The 18,984-nt window shown below is 38.6% G+C and overlaps 2 protein-coding genes across 2 annotated transcripts; one reads left to right on the top strand and one right to left on the bottom strand.

Moving 5' to 3' along the window:
* Positions 1 to 461: 461 nt before the first annotated feature.
* egr4 (early growth response 4) lies at positions 462 to 2,798 on the bottom strand. Its single transcript, XM_053482853.1, has 2 exons — positions 2,563 to 2,798; positions 462 to 2,317 (listed from the first exon to the last, which is right to left on the bottom strand). Exons 1-2 carry the CDS (start codon positions 2,642 to 2,644, stop codon positions 1,179 to 1,181), a joined length of 1,221 nt encoding a protein of 406 aa, XP_053338828.1. The 5' UTR covers positions 2,645 to 2,798; the 3' UTR covers positions 462 to 1,178.
* Positions 2,799 to 10,274: 7,476 nt separating this feature from the next.
* Positions 10,275 to 17,958, top strand: LOC128510449 (steroid 17-alpha-hydroxylase/17,20 lyase). Its single transcript, XM_053482729.1, has 8 exons — positions 10,275 to 10,639; positions 13,089 to 13,227; positions 13,957 to 14,186; positions 15,713 to 15,799; positions 16,270 to 16,452; positions 16,540 to 16,709; positions 17,205 to 17,308; positions 17,496 to 17,958. The coding sequence occupies exons 1-8, from the start codon at positions 10,298 to 10,300 to the stop codon at positions 17,738 to 17,740; spliced, it is 1,500 nt and encodes a 499-aa protein (XP_053338704.1). The 5' UTR covers positions 10,275 to 10,297; the 3' UTR covers positions 17,741 to 17,958.
* Positions 17,959 to 18,984: the final 1,026 nt, after the last annotated feature.

The raw sequence follows: 18,984 nt of genomic DNA, 5'->3' as shown, positions 1-18,984 counted from the left end.
CTATATTCATTAAATGAGATTGAACCAACATAATGTTGTCACTTATAACTGATGTATTAACCATGACAGTGTTTTGTTTTGTAATTTGTAAAATCTAATGGACAAAAAAAAAATACCATCATGTTAATGATCATAATACATCTGATTAAATTATAAATGTACAGGAACAGATGTTTCTGGAAAAGGGCGGCGCACACATCATCCGGCACACTCTGGAGAATGAAAAAAAAAACAATGAGGGTGGGAAAAATGAGGATTTGGGTTGTTTAGCAGCAGGGGGCGCTGTGGAAACATCTAAGACGTGGAAGTGATTTAAAAAAATAATATAAATATAAAATAAATATAGACATATAAAACTAGTCAGTGTATGTGGTATGCGTGTGTATGTGTGAATAAATCAATCAAATGTAACCAACATAATCAATAAATAGTATATTTTATTTCATTCATAAATTATTTGGAATACCCATTAGGCTTTAAACAGCGTGGCATTGCACAGTAACATTTGATATTTTTTTTCATAAAGGCAAATACACAAAAAAGAGATATCTGCACAACTAAGTGTGCTACTGAAACTCAACTACTATGTTGATGTCTTCATCTGCATTTGGTTCGCATGGAACCAGTCAAGCGCGCTTCCAGTGTCAAAAGTTGAATACAACAATCCGATAAAATCTATAAGAAGATATTCATCTGTCATTTTTGTTCAGTAGAAAAATAACCATTGATCGAAATATACAAATACAAATATAGGCTTCTGTAGTTTCTGTGGTGTTTATACACAATGAAGTATCAAAAAATACAGTACAACACGGAGACCATAGAAAGTTGGATCATGTGCATGCTGACATGGTCGAGCAGTGCCAATAACAGTTTTAATAACAGTTTTAATAACACATTGGATAAAACATGCATGTTTTTCATTAACGGCAATGGAGAGTCCAAGTTATGTGCAGTCTTGGGTAGGACCTCGTTAAAGCAGGGACAGCGCGGCGCCTGCGCACCGGAAGTCATCAGAAATCGCGCCACTTTTCTGTACTTCTGTCAAACTCTCGAAGTTGGCGTGATTGCAACTTTCAGCTTCACGTCTCCGTCTGGTGAACCAGCTCGCGCCGGTGAACTGCTTTACTTTCTTCATAGCAAGCAAACGACAAAGCGGTAATCTCGACAGCGCGCGCTCACACGAGTCCCGGTATGGCGAAGGCGCGCGCCGCCAGGAGCTCAGCCTTCTGTTGCATCCTCTCCCTCTGCTTGAGGTGCACCCGCCAGTGCCTCTTTCTTTCGTCGCTCCTGGCAAAGCGGCGTCCGCACACGTCGCACGAGAAGGGCTTCTCACCGGTGTGCGTGCGCATGTGCGTCGTCAGGTGGTCGCTCCGGCTGAAGCACCGCATGCACACCCGGCACTGGAACGGCTTGTGGCCCGTGTGGATGCGCACATGGCGGTTTAGCTCGTCTGAGCGCGAGAAGCGACGATCGCAGTTTTCCACCGGGCAGGAAAAGGGCTTTTCACGCGGGGCACCCTTCCTGGTGCCCGCCTTAGTCGCTTTGCCCCTGGTTCTGGTGGTTGAAGTGTTGGAGAAAAGCAGAGAGTCTAGCACCGAAGAGCAGTTCAGATCGAACACCTGGCCGTTAGGGAAGGCTGCCCTATAGAAAGCATTTCCAGTAAGAGTGGCTGGAGTGGTGGCAGGAGTTTGGTTTGATGGTGCGCTCAGGGGAACGCTGTGTGAGCACTGCTCCGCGCAAACCGGCTCCTGTTTTATCCAAGTGTCCAATGCAGAAGTGTCCGTTTCAGGGCAAAGTGGGGAAAGCAGGTCGATGATGTCGTCCAGGTCTGCATCCTGATCTGAAAGTCGCGTGTCTGAGACACTCAGCTCATCAAAGAAATCACAGCCGCGGCAGTCCTCCTCGCGCTCCCGTTTAACAGTCACCGGGAAGAGCTGCTGCAGGCTCGCCACATCCATGAAGTCGTCCGAAGGATCGTTGCAGAGCGGCTCAGGGGATCCCAGCGAGGGCGTGGAGCTGCCCGTGGAGCCCACCGAGCCCTGCCTGTAGAGCGCGCCGCCGCGGGAGCTCGGACTCGCCACCGACTGCGAGAAGTCATCGAGGTGGCTGTCATAGATGGGATTTGTGCAGATGCCTACGATCTCCGTGATCATGTTGAGAAGAGCGTCCGCGCTGCATGCGGCTGACTCGGTGTGGAAAGTGCCGGTGTAGGTCAGCGGGGAAGGAGGCAGTCCATCAACCGAGCTTTCACTCAGGTCGGGGAGGAAAGCAGGATCCGGCTTCTCAACTTTAGGTTTTAGAAGCCCCTCAAAGTCTGCGAGGGTGGGAGTAACAGAGGAAGGGAGGGAGGGGGGAGAGAGAGAGAGAGAGAGGTGTCATTACATAAGCTTTGCACCTACTGATGCATATGACTCACTGCTTTAGGTTCAATAAAATCGGTGCATCAAATAGATTAATATGTATGCATCGATTTTAACATTTTAGAAAACTTAAGCAATGGCGTTTTTTGTTAAATGATTATTTATGCAAAGCTTGGTGGAATGCAAGCCGCGGACTTACCGGCATTGCGCTCGTTCTGAGCGCCGTTTTCCGTCGCTGCGCAGAGAAAGTCCAGCGCGCTGAAGTCCACTGTACTGATCATTATGATTCCTTGGTTGTGAAAGTCAAAAAAGTGCGATGCAAATCCACAAGTCACGGCTCAAACGATCAATTAAATTCAGTAATCAGTCTCCGCTAGGGGTTTCGGGATTCCCTGTGCGTTCCCGTCAGATTGTTCGGTGGGTTCTTCGGTTGCTCCTCGCCGTCGCTACGTTTACCGGAATCCCTCGTTCCCCTTTTATACCGCTCGGCTTGACCGGGACTCCGCCTCTCGCTGATCTACGTCGGCGCGAGGATTCCCCGCCGTGTACCGACTTCGGTCCGCTGCTGCCCATACATGGGCAGAGGATGTGACGGGGTTTCCCCCTCCGAAAATGGGCACGGGGGAATGTGACGCAGAGTCGATTGTCCTGAAGACCGATGCGGTAAAACAGACTGATACTGTTTGTGAATGGACTTCTATTAAACACTAATGCGAAATGTCTAGTGTTTATGCATGAAAAATATTGTATTAATATTGAATAATTTTCTTTTGTTCAAAAAAGATCAATCCGCTACTAAAAGTGCTACAACATCGCGTCTAGAGTGATTAATAAACCCAATATAGCACAGATCAGTGTAAAAACACTGTTTAAAATAATCATGTATTGCTTTTTTCTTTCTCTGCACGGATGTTTAATGGGTTCTGTTTGTGTTTTTTATGTTGCAGGGCGTGATTTCTTTTCATTACATAATACCAATATATATGCCGTTCTTACAAAACAATGTTAATGCAAAAGACAACAGGGTGATCAGAGATGCACAAGTTACACTCGTGTGCAGCAGAATCTTGAGCTTTAGTCAGCTTTCAGCACCGCGGACAGCGACCACAACCCTGCGGCTGCAGCACCCGACATCCGCGCTCTCATATTTTCTCCCCAACCCTCGTCGTCAGATTTCGCTTAAAACTCCCCAGATTTATGGCTGAGTCCCTTCCCAGACTACACAGCATGGTGCATAAACAGTCTGTGTTTATATCGGGCGATGGTGAAATCTGTACTGCAGCCTCGCATTCCTGTGTGCATGAAATCAGATTAGTGGTGCATGGCGCCGTTTCAATGCGTGTTATGTAACGCGTGATTTTACACCGTGAGGAATCGAGCAGACAGCAGAATAACGGTGTAACAGCTTACTGCGCCATCCAGATTCATGTCAGGCTGCATGAAATCGCGTTAGAAAAGCTGTTCCCCAGCGTACTTATATCACTCTGTGTTCAACCGCAGCCGTGTGAGTTTGTTGTAAAGAATATGTAGAGCTAGATCGCCAAAAAGCAAAACTCTATGTATATATGATATGTTACATCAATAAACAGTTTTTCTTTTAGATAATATCCGCAATAGCAATTAACACTTTTAAATACTGGCCTGCGTTCTCCTGCATGGGTAATAATGGCATGAACTGATGAAGAACTTTTTGCAGGAAAAAATCCAGTTCAATTGTCATATTTAAACTACTACTACTACTACTACTATTAATTATCATCTTCATGATTTGTATTTATTTAACACTAGGTGTGAAGTATCAAGAATGAGTTCATCAGAGGGACAACCCATGTTACATGTTTTGAAGATAAAGTCAGAGAGGTCAGATTGAGGTGGTTTGGACATGTTCAGAGAAGAGATGGTGAATATATCAGTAGAAGAATGCTGAGGCTGGAACTGAGAGATGACATGAAGTTAGTTGGTGTGAGAGAAGAGGATGCAGAGGATAGGGTTAGATGGAAGCAGATGATTCGCTGTGGCGACCCCTGAAAGGGAACAGCCAAAAGACAAAAAAGGAGAAGAAGAAAGAAGTGTGAACTATCAATACACTTTAGATGGGTGCCATTCAATAGTGAAAAAAAAAAAAAAAGAAACCAGACAATTTGTGACCACCAAATAACCAAATCTGCATGTCTTTGACATGTGGGAAAGAAACAGTAAAACAAATAGGGAGCCCATTCAGACCCATGGAGAATGCGCAAATATTGTCCAAATATTTAGCTTAAATGTAATGCGAATTTGCATGTTATATAAGTTATGTTTGGCAGCACAGTGGCTTAGTGGTTAGCATTGCAGTTTTGCACCTCCGAGGTCGAAAGTGCGATTCATGCATTAGTTCAGTGTGCATGGAGTTCGCATGTTACTTCCTGTGTTTGGTGGGCTTCCTCCCACAGCCCAAAGACATGCAGATTTGGTTATTTGGTGGTCACAAATTGTCTGTAGAGAGTGTGTGTGTGTGTGTGTGTGTGTGTGTGTGGGTGTGTCTGTGTCCTGCGATAGATTGGCATCTTGTCCAGTATGTATGCTGCCTCTTGCCCTAAGTCTCCTGGGAAAGCATCCAGGCCCCCACAACTGTGTACAGGATTACAAACAAACGAGGAATGAATAAATCTGTTATGTTTTTTTCCCCTTTATGTGGGTGCACTTATAATTTGTTCTGTAAATGTGAAACTATCAGTTAAGATAACGTAAGACCTTTGGGAAGAAAAAAAAAAAACAAATCAAAACAAACATAAAAAACAACACACATATTTAGGAAATATTAGTCATATTCAGCAAATACAGACCATCATATTAATGATTATGATTATTGTCTATGCAAATAGATGTTACATTTTGTACATTAACTGTAGATTAATGTACTCTATATGAACAAAAGCATGTTAATGATATGTTAAAACTTATTAATTATTTAATTCAGGTGGGTTAATCAGACCTGTTATCCCCAGCGAAGGCTTAATGCTTTAGCATACCAAGACATCTTGGACAATGCTACTGTATGCTTCCGACTTTGCTGCAACAGTTTGGGAATGTTCCTTTTTTAGTCCAACATGACTGTACCCCAGTAGTAAAAGCAAGAACTGTAAATACATGGTTTGATGAGTTTGGTGTGGAACAGCCTAAGGGGCCTGCACAGAGCCCTGACCTTAAAACCATCGAGCACCTTTGGGATGAACTGGAATGGAGATTCCAGGCAGGGTGAGCCAGGCCTTCTTGTCCAAAATCAGACCTCATAAAAGCTCTACAGAATAAAAGGGCACATATTCCCACAGAAACAGTCCAAAATCTTGTGGACATCCTTTCAAGAAGAGTGGAAGATGTTAAAGCTGCAACTCCATATTGAAGTATGTATTTGAATACAATGTTCAGTTTGGCCAAATACTTTTGTCCATATTGTGTATATATACATTTTCTTGTTTTTTTTTTGTTTAAAATGACACATTATTAGGATTTAAGTTGACATTAGTAACTGTATTTGTGATATTATTATTATTATTATTATTATTAATATTATTATTATTGACACTGTAGCCTATCAAAGGATAAAACTAGAGATTGTTCTTTAAAATAAATATAAACACGTTTGAATTGATATAAAATCTATTTTCCTGTTTCCGGATATGTGCACCATAAATGGCGCTGTGCTCTACATAAATAGAGACGTCTGTGATTCACAGACTTTTTTGTTTAGGATATTCCCCCGATGTGAGTCCCCGCGCGTGGGAGATCACCGGGGCCACCCGCTCCACACACAGCGCGAGCTGTCAGCGCGAGGCGGCTTTGCCCCGCCTCCATTCCCCTAAAATAGTCCCGCCCACAGAGCGCGCACCCGATGAGGAAATGGCAGTTAGTGAAATGAGGAGAGAATTGTGCTGTCTTTCTCACGGCAAAAAATAGCCGCTTTGTGCATGCCTTAATCATTCTAAACCATGCAATCAGGAACACGACAATAATTACACAGTTATTGTCTTTCAGATTAATTAATATGCACAGAGGTGACAAAGCTGGTTAAAGAAATGGGCTTTATTTATGCCACAACACTAAAACACAACCAGTGTGAGAGATAGTACATACAGCACACTGATCAGCCATACCACCTGCCTAATACTGAGTAGGTTCCCCCCTTCTACAAGCAAAACAGTGACATGCTGTGTGTACTGTCACCTTTCTATCAGAACCAGCATGAACCATTTCAGGAATTTGAGCTACAGTAGCTCTTCTGCTGAATCTTCAGTAGCTCTTCTGTTGACTACACAGCCCAGCCCAACAGAAGAAATGGGCAAATGTATAGATTTGATCAACTTTGTTAAAAGCCAAATTGTGATGTCTAGACGACTAGGTTAGAGCAACTCCAAAACTGCAGTTCTTGAGAGATTTTCCCAAAGGTTGTCAGAACACACAACATGTCACTGTTTTGGTGCCAAAAGGGAAACCTACCCAGTATTAGGTGGGTGGTCATAATCTTATGGCTGATTAGTGTATGCTGGATGGTCTGCTGTGGTGACTCCTTAACTAGATCAGCTGAAAGACTAAGACTAACAGTAGTTAACATTACTGGATAGAGTGGATATTGATACTGAAATCTTGAATAGCAGCTGATATGCTGCTACAGTAAAAGACACAAATAACCATTCAAGGATCAAGCTTTCATGAGGTGGAAGGTAGTGAAGGTCATAAAGATGAGCAAAACAGGCAGAACAAGGAAGGTAGATCTGGTTTCATAAGATGTCAATTCCACCAAATTACTACCAGCACTTTATAAAGACTCTATAAAACTGTAGAAGAAAAGAACAAATGTTCAGTTAGGAGCAACAACATAAATTTGATGTATAAAACTCTAAACTTTTTGAATTGTTTTAAATTGCTCACGTTTTGAATGACTTAGAACTTTTTTCTTAACTTTTACAAGTTTTGCATTTTTAAAAATTTGTCCTATTGGTTAGAATGTGGTTATTGCACAAATGTTGGCTTTGTTTTTCCGAAGTGTACCTAATGATTTTTTGTCTTAAACGTTTTTTTTTTCCTTTATAAAATGTTGAAAGTTAACTGCTAGACTTAACCCTTTGCTATGAAACTAGGTTCATTTCTAACCTAGCCTATTCATTTAGGCTATGTAGCCATACAAAATTTGCTGCCTTAATGGTAACTAAATATATTTTTAGCTAGAATTGAAAATTTACAAGCTTACAAATTTCATTCCAAAAATACCAGCACTATTTCCTTATTTACATTGTGGCCTAACAAGACACAAGCCAAACTACACTTAAAAGTTATTTTTTATGTAATGTCTAGTTATTATTCATTTTGTTTTCAATTTCAGCTAAATTATAAATAAAATATGGTTTAAAAACTCTTTCAGTCGAGGTTTGATTTCTTTTAACAATGCTCTGATTGATGCTCTGCAGCTCAACAGGTGGCTGAAACTATTTTTCTAGAAAATGAATGGAATTATTAATCCAGTTTAAGTCATATAACTCAGCTATTTAAATCAACAACTAAAGGCAGCAATTATGTTGTAAAAATAACCCACCATAAAAAAAATACACTGCAAGATTCGTTCATTTTCAATACCACTTATCCTGTATACAGGGTAATGGAATGCCTGGAGTCTTTAGCAGGAGACTTCGGACACAAGGTATATTACATTGTGGAAAGGGTGCCATTCCATTACAGGGTACACATGTGCACACACACATTCACAACATATATGGGAAATTTGGGAACACCAATTAGCATAAGCTTAAAGGTCAGGGGTAGCTCAGTGGTTAAGGCATTGGATTACGGTTAGGAAGGTCCCAAACATTGGTGGAACATACAAAATTCACATCATAACCACTACTTCACCATGCCACCTTGTGGGATGTGTGCGTTTAAGAGAAGTACACCCTGGATAAGGTGCCAAAAGTGGGAAGAACATGCAAACTCCATGAAACTAAAAACATGCAAGCAGACTCGAGATGGGAACCTAGACCCTGGAGGTGCAAGGTGACAGTGCTATCCACTACCTGACCATGCCGCCTAATTTGATCCTGTTTTTACATAATTATATTTATAGTTTTATTATTTTGGGCTGTTAATAATATGCTTGTTGGGTTTCCTCTTAGAAGTTCAGTTTCCCCCATTGTCCAAATACATACATTTTTGGCTGATTGGTATTTCTTAATTGCATGAAATGTGAGTGTGTGAGTATGTGTGCTTGTCAATATCTCACTCAGGCAGCCAAACTCGAATAAAGGTTGCTCTGTGTAGGCCAGATGACGGTGCAAAAAATGTATCGACACTGTTCCAATCTTTCATTTCATGTCTGAAATTCGTCACTAATGGACAGGATTATAGTTTCAAACAAAAGACTCAGAGATTTCACCTCAGTCTCGTGCTGCTGCAAGAATGTGAGCACATAGAGACGCTGTACGTCTGTCTCCTCCATGTGAACATCTGAGCGTCTCTGACACACTGGGTTATATTTAGAGCTGTAACATTCATCTTACAGATCTGTTTCTCTCTCTGTCTGCAGTGTATGTGTGTGTAGGTGTGTGTGAGTGTGTGAGTGTGTGTGCATGTATGTGTGTGTTTGTGAGTCCTTGGCTAAGACATGTACATGGCCTTGACTAAGAAAGCGAGTCTGGCACAGATGCGTTGATAGTCATCCAAACATGCGTCAAAAGTCCACTCTGCTCTTACACCAGAGACTGAAGAGCTTTTTATATGAGGCAGATGGAGGACCTGGTAAAAGAGAGAGCAAAAAAAAAGAAAAAAATGAGATATTTTGAAGACTAAGACAAAAAAACATTGATTAAACAAAGACTGTTCTAAATCTTCCTCTTTCCTTCCACTATCAGGACATGTTTACATTACATGGCCCTGACTAACATACTGTATAGACACAAAAATATGACCTTTAACAAAGTTTATTTTTATGCCCAATGAAGGACGTTATTTAAAAAAAACCTTTCTATGAATTAAATGAACCATATTTTTGCGGACTTATTGATTCACAGCATACATTACTTACATTATTAACAAATTACTATCTATTACACATAATTAATTTTATATACAGTATTGCCTTTTACATATATACGTATTAGGCAGGAAAAAATATGTTTTTTTTAGTATAATGGCTTTACAGAATAGAATGATGGATTATGCATAAAATATTATTAAATAATTAGTTCAAGTGCAACCAGGACTTTCTGGTGAATGAAAGTATAAATCCGATTGCCATTTATCGAATAATTCAGTCACAGTAAATTAAAAAAGTTTTTAAAAAGTCATACTGTATGTCATCTCTGTAAATGTTCAATGAGTGTAATGCCTGATTCTTGAAAAATGAAAAATTCAAGTTTCAAGATTAAAAGAACTTTCTTAATCAGAGAAGGAAATTGCTTATTCAGAAGTCTTGGTTTGACTTGAACAGCCCTCATATTCTATTGTCCATTTCTGAGGCATTTAAAATAAATAAATAAACAAACAAATAAATAAACAAACAAACATAAAGTTACAGAATTGCAGAGATTTTTTTTTATATATAAAGACATTACAACATTTAACATATAAGCTTTAAAATCCTTTCTTTGTTGTTTAGAGATTTTTTTTCTTCTCGACCCATAAATTATACACCCACGTATTGTATTTATATATGCTTTAAAGAACATTCTTTACATGCACTGACCAGTTCATGGATTTTTCTGAATACATATAGAATTAAACAGAAAATAAACACATCAACATGTTTATTATCAGTTCCATGACCCTCAGGAATGCCATGACCTTTAACCCCTGATAAAGGCTGTGTCATTGTCCCGCCTCCTTTTGCAATGTAAATTCTCTCAGCTGGAGCCTTGGTTTCTTCATTCCAAGGCTCCAGTTTCTTCATTCAGGTCCACGAACTCATCATGAACATCGCTCTGATCATCTCCCCTGAGACTCTGATATTCTGTTGCGTAGTTGCTGCATTGTTGCTTCTGGTTGTGTTGAAGAGCATGCTGGGACATCGGCGGACCTCCAGAGGTCTCAAAGCGCTGCCGTGTTTGCCGAGCGTCCCTCTCCTAGGCAGCCTGCTGCACCTGCGCTCTGCTCTTCCTCCACATCTGCTGTTTTCCAAGCTGGCTGGGAGATACGGGCCGCTCTTTAGTCTGTACATGGGGCCGCACTACACGCTGGTGGTGAGCGAGGTGACACTGGCTAAAGAGATGCTGCTGCACAAGGGCAAAGACTTCGCCGGACGGCCCAAGATGGTGAGCACAGACTGTCGCTGCTTTGTTGTCCGGAGATCTAGAGCTGAAATAGCTGTAATATCACGTACAACATAACTAACTTTGTTTAATGCCATACATTTCCTAAATAAAACAGAACAATGCACGCTCTGCAACCCTAATTATTTACAAAAGAAACTTTTCTTTCGGTTTGAAGTTTTTTTTAACCTGCTGCTGTGGAATGGTCCCAATAAATGCTCCCTTGGAGAGGTTTATATCCAAATGTCGCTTTGGTTTCAGTTAATAATCTCAGCTGGATACTTAAGTGGTACTCAGTAATAAAAAAAGAACTGCTTCTGTAATCATAAACAGTGTCCTGTGCTCGTCCCACAGCTCTTATTCACAATCTGCTTGTACTGCACACTTAGCACCTCTTTGTCTTTACTCCACACCTGTATACATTACTGATTAAAAATCATACCGTTTCACTAAAAGGTAACAGATTTACTTTTGAGCAAGTTTTTTTCTTACCTGTATTACTGGAAGCCACTCGTCTGTAGGTAAAGACATTTTGATAATAGCGAAATGTCAAGGTAGAAACATCAAGCTGGGGGATAAACATCAGACAAGTCTAGCATCTATTTGTTTTTGTTGAGACAAATCTGTTTATTTGTTTTTGTTTAATCAAATCTGTTAATTTGTTTTTGTTTAATCAAAAACTATGTCACTCTTTATAATTTACAGATGTCACATAAAGAAAATATCCAAGCACATAATGAAACATCAAGGAGTAATCACAGACAAGCACAATAAACAGATAAATAAATTAATTAGTTATTAATTATAATAATAATAATAATAATAATAATAATAATAATAAAAACAGTCTCAGGGTTAGAGTCTTGTCTTTTCAATGGGTTTCCTGTTGAGTCTGATTCCTCTTAAGGTTTCCTCCTATTATTCGATTCCATTCAATTCACTTTATATTGCGCTTTTAACAATGGACATTGTTGCAAAGCAGCTTTACAGAATTAACAGAAAATAAGGAAATGACTATGAAATGAATTGGATTGAAATGTGGGAGAAAATATGTGTAAATCAAAACAATCATATTGTCCCTGAGGAGCAAGCCAAGGGTGACGAAAGCAAGGTAAACTCCCTGATAATGGTGATATTATCTCAGGGAGTTTTTCCTTGCCACCTTCACCTCACATCAGGGACAAACCAATAATTATGTTTTTATTGATAAAAATGATAAATTATGTTTTTATTATATATATATATATATATATATATATATATATATATATTAGTGCTGTCAATCGATAAAAAAAATAATTAACTAATTAATCGCACAATTTTTTGCAATTAATCGCGATTAATCACAATTAAAAGACTGAAACTTTTTGGATATGTAAATGTAAATAATTAAAGTAAACTCAAGACAATTTTTGTTTAACTTGTAACACAGATTTTCTCATGTAAACAACATACCTGCAATAAACCATCAATATTCTCCAAATTAACTGTTGGCTTGAAAGCCATATTTATTACAGAAATAAAAACACAGGTATGTGCCTTTCGTGTCATTTGAATTTCAAAACAATCACTGCAATTTACATTGGCGAGGCCCTGTACAGATTGTTTCGGTGGGGTGTTTTGCTTTTAAGTGATATGTCAAAGACGAATCTTCTCTGGTATTTAAATTTGGCTTTGCAAAATGTACAGATTACTTTTGTTTTATCCACAGAACCATCCGGCAGAGTTTTATACTGAAACTTTCCGTCTAAAAGTCCTTCCTTGGTCTTATCCATACTTCTTTGCACGTTGAACACACGTCGGCCACAACAGGAAATAAAAAAAAATGCAACCGCGTTAATTGCGTTAATTTTTTTTTAATGCGTTAAATATTTCAAATTAATCGCATGCGTTAACGCACTAATTTTGACAGCACTAATATATATATATATATATATATATATATATATATATATTTTTTTTTTATTGTAATAAACAAAAATAACTCAAATGTTCATGACTATATACTGTAAGCTTAGAACCAGAACACGTTTGAGATGTACATGTATCTTTATAATAGAGAGCGAGAGGGGAAAAAACAATAAAACACACTGCATGTCAAAAATATGTATTGCTATTTTAACCACATTGCAGAGTAATACAAAGTTATATTTTGCAACATCATAGATAAACCAGATCTCTAGTTTTAATGAAAGAAAAACTGACCTGCTCCAGTATTTGAATACACACAGTCTGTGTCCAGTATACATGATTTGGCCATGAACACTTTCCTGATTCAAGAACAAACACATCAGTGACCTTAGTTTTGCATTTTTCGTTACCAAATACACACTGGCACTTCTCCCTACACAAATTTAACATTACCAACACACACTTACACACACATACACAAAAACAGGCACATACACTACTCTATCATCCTGTGCAACCTTGTCCTTTGTGATTTGTCAAGGTTACCACAGATGTGCTGACTCGTGGAGGGAAAGACATTGCTTTTGCAGACTACAACACCCTGTGGAGGAGTCACCGCAGACTAGTGCAGTCCTCATTCGCACTGTTTGGAGAGGGTTCCAGCAAGCTCCAGACCATTGGTATACACACACACACACACACACACACACACAAAAGTAAATCGGAAGTGCACATGTACATGCACATCATACTCTTTTTTCTCAATAGTAGTAAACAAAATATATTGATATATTGATGTAGTCATTTCCAGTAAAGAATAAAACATGATGGGTCATGCTGTTATAGGAAATGAATTAACAGTGACAGAACATCCTGGCATGTTTATTGTTACATTTATTGTTATTTTTAGTGTTGTGAAATGTCTGCAAGGCAAGGTTGTTCCTGTTATTACTCATGATAAAGCAATAAGAAACATTTCATTCTATCGCTTAAAGCTATAATAGGATCATATCAAAACAGCTGGTCATGTTATAGGGGAACGACCAAAGTTCCAGAATACGTTGGGTTAAAGCTTAGCGTCTAAGCTGTAAGGTGCTGACACTGGAGATTCCTCCCAAAAGTACTAAAAGTTAACTGGTGAGAAGAACACACAGATACTTTAGATATTCATATGAATAGACAGAATAGCAATAAAAGGTATGGCATGTACAAAGCTGAAAACACTTTCCTTTTTAAATATATATTTAAAAAGGAAAATATTCTTTTTAATGCATGCCAAAAAGTTCATATATTTATTTCTAAATAAATAAAAAAAATATTTTAACCACAAATACCTATTGCATAAATAATACATGTTGTGTATTTGATACCTCCACTGTATAGATTCATATGTATGTTGTGGTTTGCAGTACTAGATGCTGCAGATAACCTGTGTTCGGACCTGCAGGCCTGCAGGGGGCAGGATGTGGATATGGCGCCAATCCTAATGCGAGCCGTCACCAACGTGGTGTGCAGACTGGTTTTTGGGTCGACCTATGACCCCCATGACCCCGAGCTCCAGCAAGTCATAGACTACAATGATGGTATTGTCCAGACTATTGCACGTGGAAACCTGGTGGATATCTTTCCGTGGTTACAGGTTTGGAGCTAAAACCGTTATTAAAGTTATACACCTATAGAACCTAACTGTTTTAACATCCATTTTTAGCCAGCTACTATCTACTCGAAGAGTAATGTTACATAATATTACATTTACATTGAGGCATTTGACAGAATAGGCACTTACAAAAAGTGCTTTGAAGTTTTCGTCACTGGATAGATACTTTCACTGAGTTACTAAGTGCCATCAATCAAACAGACTTAAGTATTATTCCAGTATATATTTCACTATATTATTAAGTATAGTCACCTGTTTACTTGAATTAGACTGCAAATAAGGAACATGAATCCAGCACAAAACTGATGCAACACACCAGATGAACTCAGCCAACACCATCTGTGAACATCGTCGTATTTGAATGTCTGAGTGCATCGCTAATTTTGTGCAGCTATGCAATTAGCAAAACTAGTCAAACTATGAAGTGCTACCAACTAAGCCTCAATTCATTCATGATTTTGTAAATATGCTTGGTATTACTGTATACGTATAGTTTCAAAACATGTTGCATTTTTTATGGATTCCTCAAAATCATTTAGAATAATAAAAAGAAAATCATCTCCACACAATCAAGATAACCTGGTTTAGTCTTAACTCTCAATTTGAGATGATTTATGTATGGATGCTTGGCAAATAATAAAAAAGGAAGACATGTGCAAAGTCAACAGATCTCCAGTTTGCAAAAAAGAGTGGAAAAAAGGAAGATAAATGAGCAAAAGATAAAGAAAGGTATGGAGGTACAGTTTGTTATAGCTTTAAAATAATATGAATGTAATAGGCTACTACAGTATAAGACTTATGTAAACATATGTTGCTATGTTGTTTACCTACTATTGGATATAATCAGTCGAGGAGGTTGTATAGTTCATTTGGTTCATGTGCTAAGTAGAAAGAAAGAAAGAAAGAAAGATAGATAGATAGATAGATAGAAAGATAGATAGATAGATAGATAGATAGATAGATAGATAGATAGATAGATAGATAGATAGATAGATATTTTATATAATTTTCATTCAGGACACAAATTAATAACTATACCTATACACAGATCAATTATAACATCAACACTATTAGCAGGTGAACTAAAGAACATTGAACACTAATTATTCACCAGTAAACTGCTGGCCAAAATGGACACACACAAGACCACTCAGTAAACTATAGCCCAGGACCCAGCAGGTAAAGAGACACTGATACAGCCTCCAAACTTCTCAGATCCCAATCGATAGACTGAACAAACAAGTCCAATCCACATAGGCCCCATCCGGCAACCCACAGCACCCAAAGGACCCACACTGTCAACAGCTTGGTGCCAGACACCACAGGACATCCCCAGACACCTAGTGAAGCCATACCCCAAGGGGCCAGGGCTGCCCTGGTGGCACCAGAGGAACCCAAAACCTGGGTGGTTTTTAAATGTTATGGCTGGTCGGTGCATATTGTTTGTATTAAAGCGAATGTGTTGTAATGCGTTCTAAATGTACATACTTAAGTAAATTTTTTCACAGATTTTTCCCAATAAAGACTTGGCAAGACTGAGAGAGTGTGTGTATATCAGAGACAAATTACTGACCACAAAACTGGAGGAGCACAAGGTAAGTGCAAATTATCACCCACACATTGGAGCAATTAGCAAATTGGAGATCTTTTTCTCGCCAAGAGTATTTTACATTTCCCTCCTACAGTCCTACTTCCTTTAAACAACAGTAACTCATGAGTTTGCATGAAAACTGAAGGGTATTTCACGGGCAAGATTTTAAGATGGGGCATTCATTAAACAAAAGTCCAATCAAGTGGGAATTTGGTGTGCTGCATCGTTAAACCAATCTGTAACTGGATTTTTAATGATTATTGGGAACCCAATTGGAAAATGGCAAATTGGATCTCGAAATCATGTTACTTCTAACCTCTACAACATGTGGAAAAAGTGAAGGTTTCAACATTTGTCTTTGGCCAGAACTGTTTATACTGTAGATATGAAAAATAAAATTGTTCCTGTTATCCAAGCACTGCTCATATTTAGATTGTCTATGCATTCAATTTGTCTTTGTATTAATCCTGGCAGCTGACCCTTACACCAGGAGAACCACGTGACCTCCTAGATGCCCTCCTGAGTGGATCAGGTGATGAAAGCGGTGTTACCGAAGATCACATTTTGATGACAGCAGCTGAAGCGTTTGGAGCCGGAGTAGAAACAACGTCCACCACTTTACTCTGGACCGTAGCGTTTTTACTACACTATCCAGAAGTATAAAACGCACACGTGGACAGTTTTTAGATCCAATGTTTAAATGTTTTGTTCTTAGGACAGTGTGTTCTTGCTGCCCTGCTGAAGGTGCAAGAACGTCTTCACGCTGAGCTGGACGAGTGTGTGGGCAGGGAGCGACACCCTTCTCTGAGTGACAGGACCAGTCTGCCATTCCTGGAGAGCGTGTTGTGTGAGGTTATGAGAATTCGCCCTGCCAGTCCTATCCTCATCCCCCATGTTGCTATGCAGGACACCAGGTAACCATGGCAATGCCGCAGAGATCACTACTGCCACCAAAGAGGGAAAACTTCTGGTCACCATGGTGATGCAGAGATACAGATAAGACAGGAATGCAAATCCAAATCCAACCACTTACATTAAAAATCAAATCAAATACTGGTATGTTTAGAGATTTTATATATATATATATATATATATATATATAGATATATAGATATCCTCAAAAGTCTAAGGCAAATTACTGGATACTGACTTTACTTGATAAATAGTTGTATTAGGCTTTTGCATTGTTTGCATTGTTAATACAAAGCTAGAAATGATTATATTGACTCAATTAAAGACTTTTTACAGTGCTTTACGCTAACAATTATGCTGCAATTTATGCTGGCAGCAATTTAATGCAAAATAAAAGGATGTTTTACAGTGTAGAAAAAGCTAAATGTTGCATTATATTCTGGTCATCTGTGCTAAACTTTATAATAGCAAATTTCTTGTTCTGTTGTTCCATGCAGTTTAGGAGGTCATGATGTTCCAAAGGGAGCAAGAGTCTTGGTGAATATCTGGGGAATCCACCATGACCCAAAATACTGGGAAAAACCTGACCAGTTCATACCAGGTGCACAGCTCACACACTGTCTACAAATCTAGCAGTTTGGAATTAAGTAATGTAGAAGGTTATTTGTATTATTTGATGCCCAAATTTCATCCTTACCGTCATCTTAGCAACTAGTCCAACACACAATAGATGACTTTGTGTTTGTGTATATACAGTAGCATTTCTACCCCTTATCCCCCCATCTTAGACAGGTTCCTGGATGGCTTGGGTAAGAAGATAACTCCCAACAGTTACCTTCCCTTTGGGGCAGGGCCCAGAGTGTGTGTGGGTGAATCGTTGGCCCGGATCGAGCTCTTCCTGTTCCTCAGCAATCTTCTGCAGAAGTTCCATTTCAGTGTCCCTTTTGGCGCTTCCCTGCCTGATCTGCGCGGGCGTTCTGGAGTCGTGCTTCAACCACGGCGCTACACGGTCACAGTGAAACCGCGGCGCTGACCATAACCATGGCCGCAATGATATAACTATCTATATCTATAATATTGATTTTTAGGTGTCATCTGGTTGTTCCATATGCTACAATATGCAAAATATTAATAAAGATAACAAGAAGCTTATAAAGAAGTTAGTATAATAATATAAGTAAAGCCAGAAGGTCTGATGTTTTTTTTTTATTATGTAATGGTATTTTACTTTTAGAGATTTTTATTTCTTTAGTCTGTAGTATTCCTGGTTGGAAAAGTGATGTTTGTGAATCTAGAATGAAAAAAATTATAAAATAAAAGACAAAATTTTCCAGAAAAAAAAAAACTGGTTGATTGGATTTTTGAGAAAAATTATTAGATATTAGATCCGGTGGGGAAAAAGAGATTGAAGTTGGATTTGGAAAATAAATACTTTCTTGTAATTGAAAAAAGTTTAAATATGAAGAAAGGTAACTCTTTTTGTCCGATTTCCTATACTTTAATAGATAGACAGATAGACAAATAGACAGATATTTTACTGATCCTAAAAATATCCAAAATGTAAGTAATTATTATTTATTGTTTAACCTAACTCTTAAGCTATAGTAAAGTCAGCTTATTTATACAAGGCACGTTCAAGTCAAACCAGGACTTTTGCTTGCGTAGAACAACATAACACAGTTATGACTATATTAAGTCATATACATATAAATACTTTTTATTTCACCGTATTGCGGCGGTTTAGCAGAAATTTCACTATGAGTCCAGGTTTGACTCGAACACCACCCGTATATACATTGTAAAATCTAGATTTCATAATGGCCAATTTTTACAATGAAGTGATGAATGAACAAGCTGGAGGTTTAAGTGATTAATGGATTACTTCACCGTTTTAGCCTTTATCCGCGGTGATTACCGCACTGTGCAAAATTGATCATTTCATTTATTAAATTCCACTGATAAAGTTTTAGTACTTTAGTATTGTAAGTATTTTTTGACAAAAAAGTTATTTAATATTTGGCTGAAAAGAACTTTTCCGAAGCCACTAATCCCTTGCACACATGCTCATCACAAAACCTCAGCTGGTTGCAGAAATAATTACTTTACTAGATTTACCCCAGTGTTGGAAAATTACATAATTTTACAAAAATTAGTTTTCTGAAAAAAAAAAAAGGGTTAAAATTCTTGCCTTTGGTCATCACAGACACACACACACACACACACAGAGTATAGTATTCCTATAAAATGCAACTGAATACACACACACTTTTGTCTACT

This window comes from Clarias gariepinus, chromosome 22 (assembly GCF_024256425.1).
Source record: "Clarias gariepinus isolate MV-2021 ecotype Netherlands chromosome 22, CGAR_prim_01v2, whole genome shotgun sequence".
Lineage (NCBI taxonomy): Eukaryota > Metazoa > Chordata > Actinopteri > Siluriformes > Clariidae > Clarias > Clarias gariepinus.
Note: the sequence above shows the minus strand (reverse complement) of the source record. Positions and strands in the feature narration are given on the sequence as shown.

Coding starts and splice junctions, on each gene's coding strand:
- LOC128510449 (XM_053482729.1), top strand. CDS start 10,298: ATGAACATCGCTCTGATCATCTCCCCTGAGACTCTGATATTCTGTTGC. Junction 10,640..13,088: donor TCGCCGGACGGCCCAAGATG/GTGAGCACAGAC, acceptor TGATTTGTCAAG/GTTACCACAGATGTGCTGAC. Junction 15,800..16,269: donor CAAAACTGGAGGAGCACAAG/GTAAGTGCAAAT, acceptor TAATCCTGGCAG/CTGACCCTTACACCAGGAGA.
- egr4 (XM_053482853.1), bottom strand. CDS start 2,644: ATGATCAGTACAGTGGACTTCAGCGCGCTGGACTTTCTCTGCGCAGCG. Junction 2,318..2,562: donor TCAGAACGAGCGCAATGCCG/GTAAGTCCGCGG, acceptor CCACCCTCGCAG/ACTTTGAGGGGCTTCTAAAA.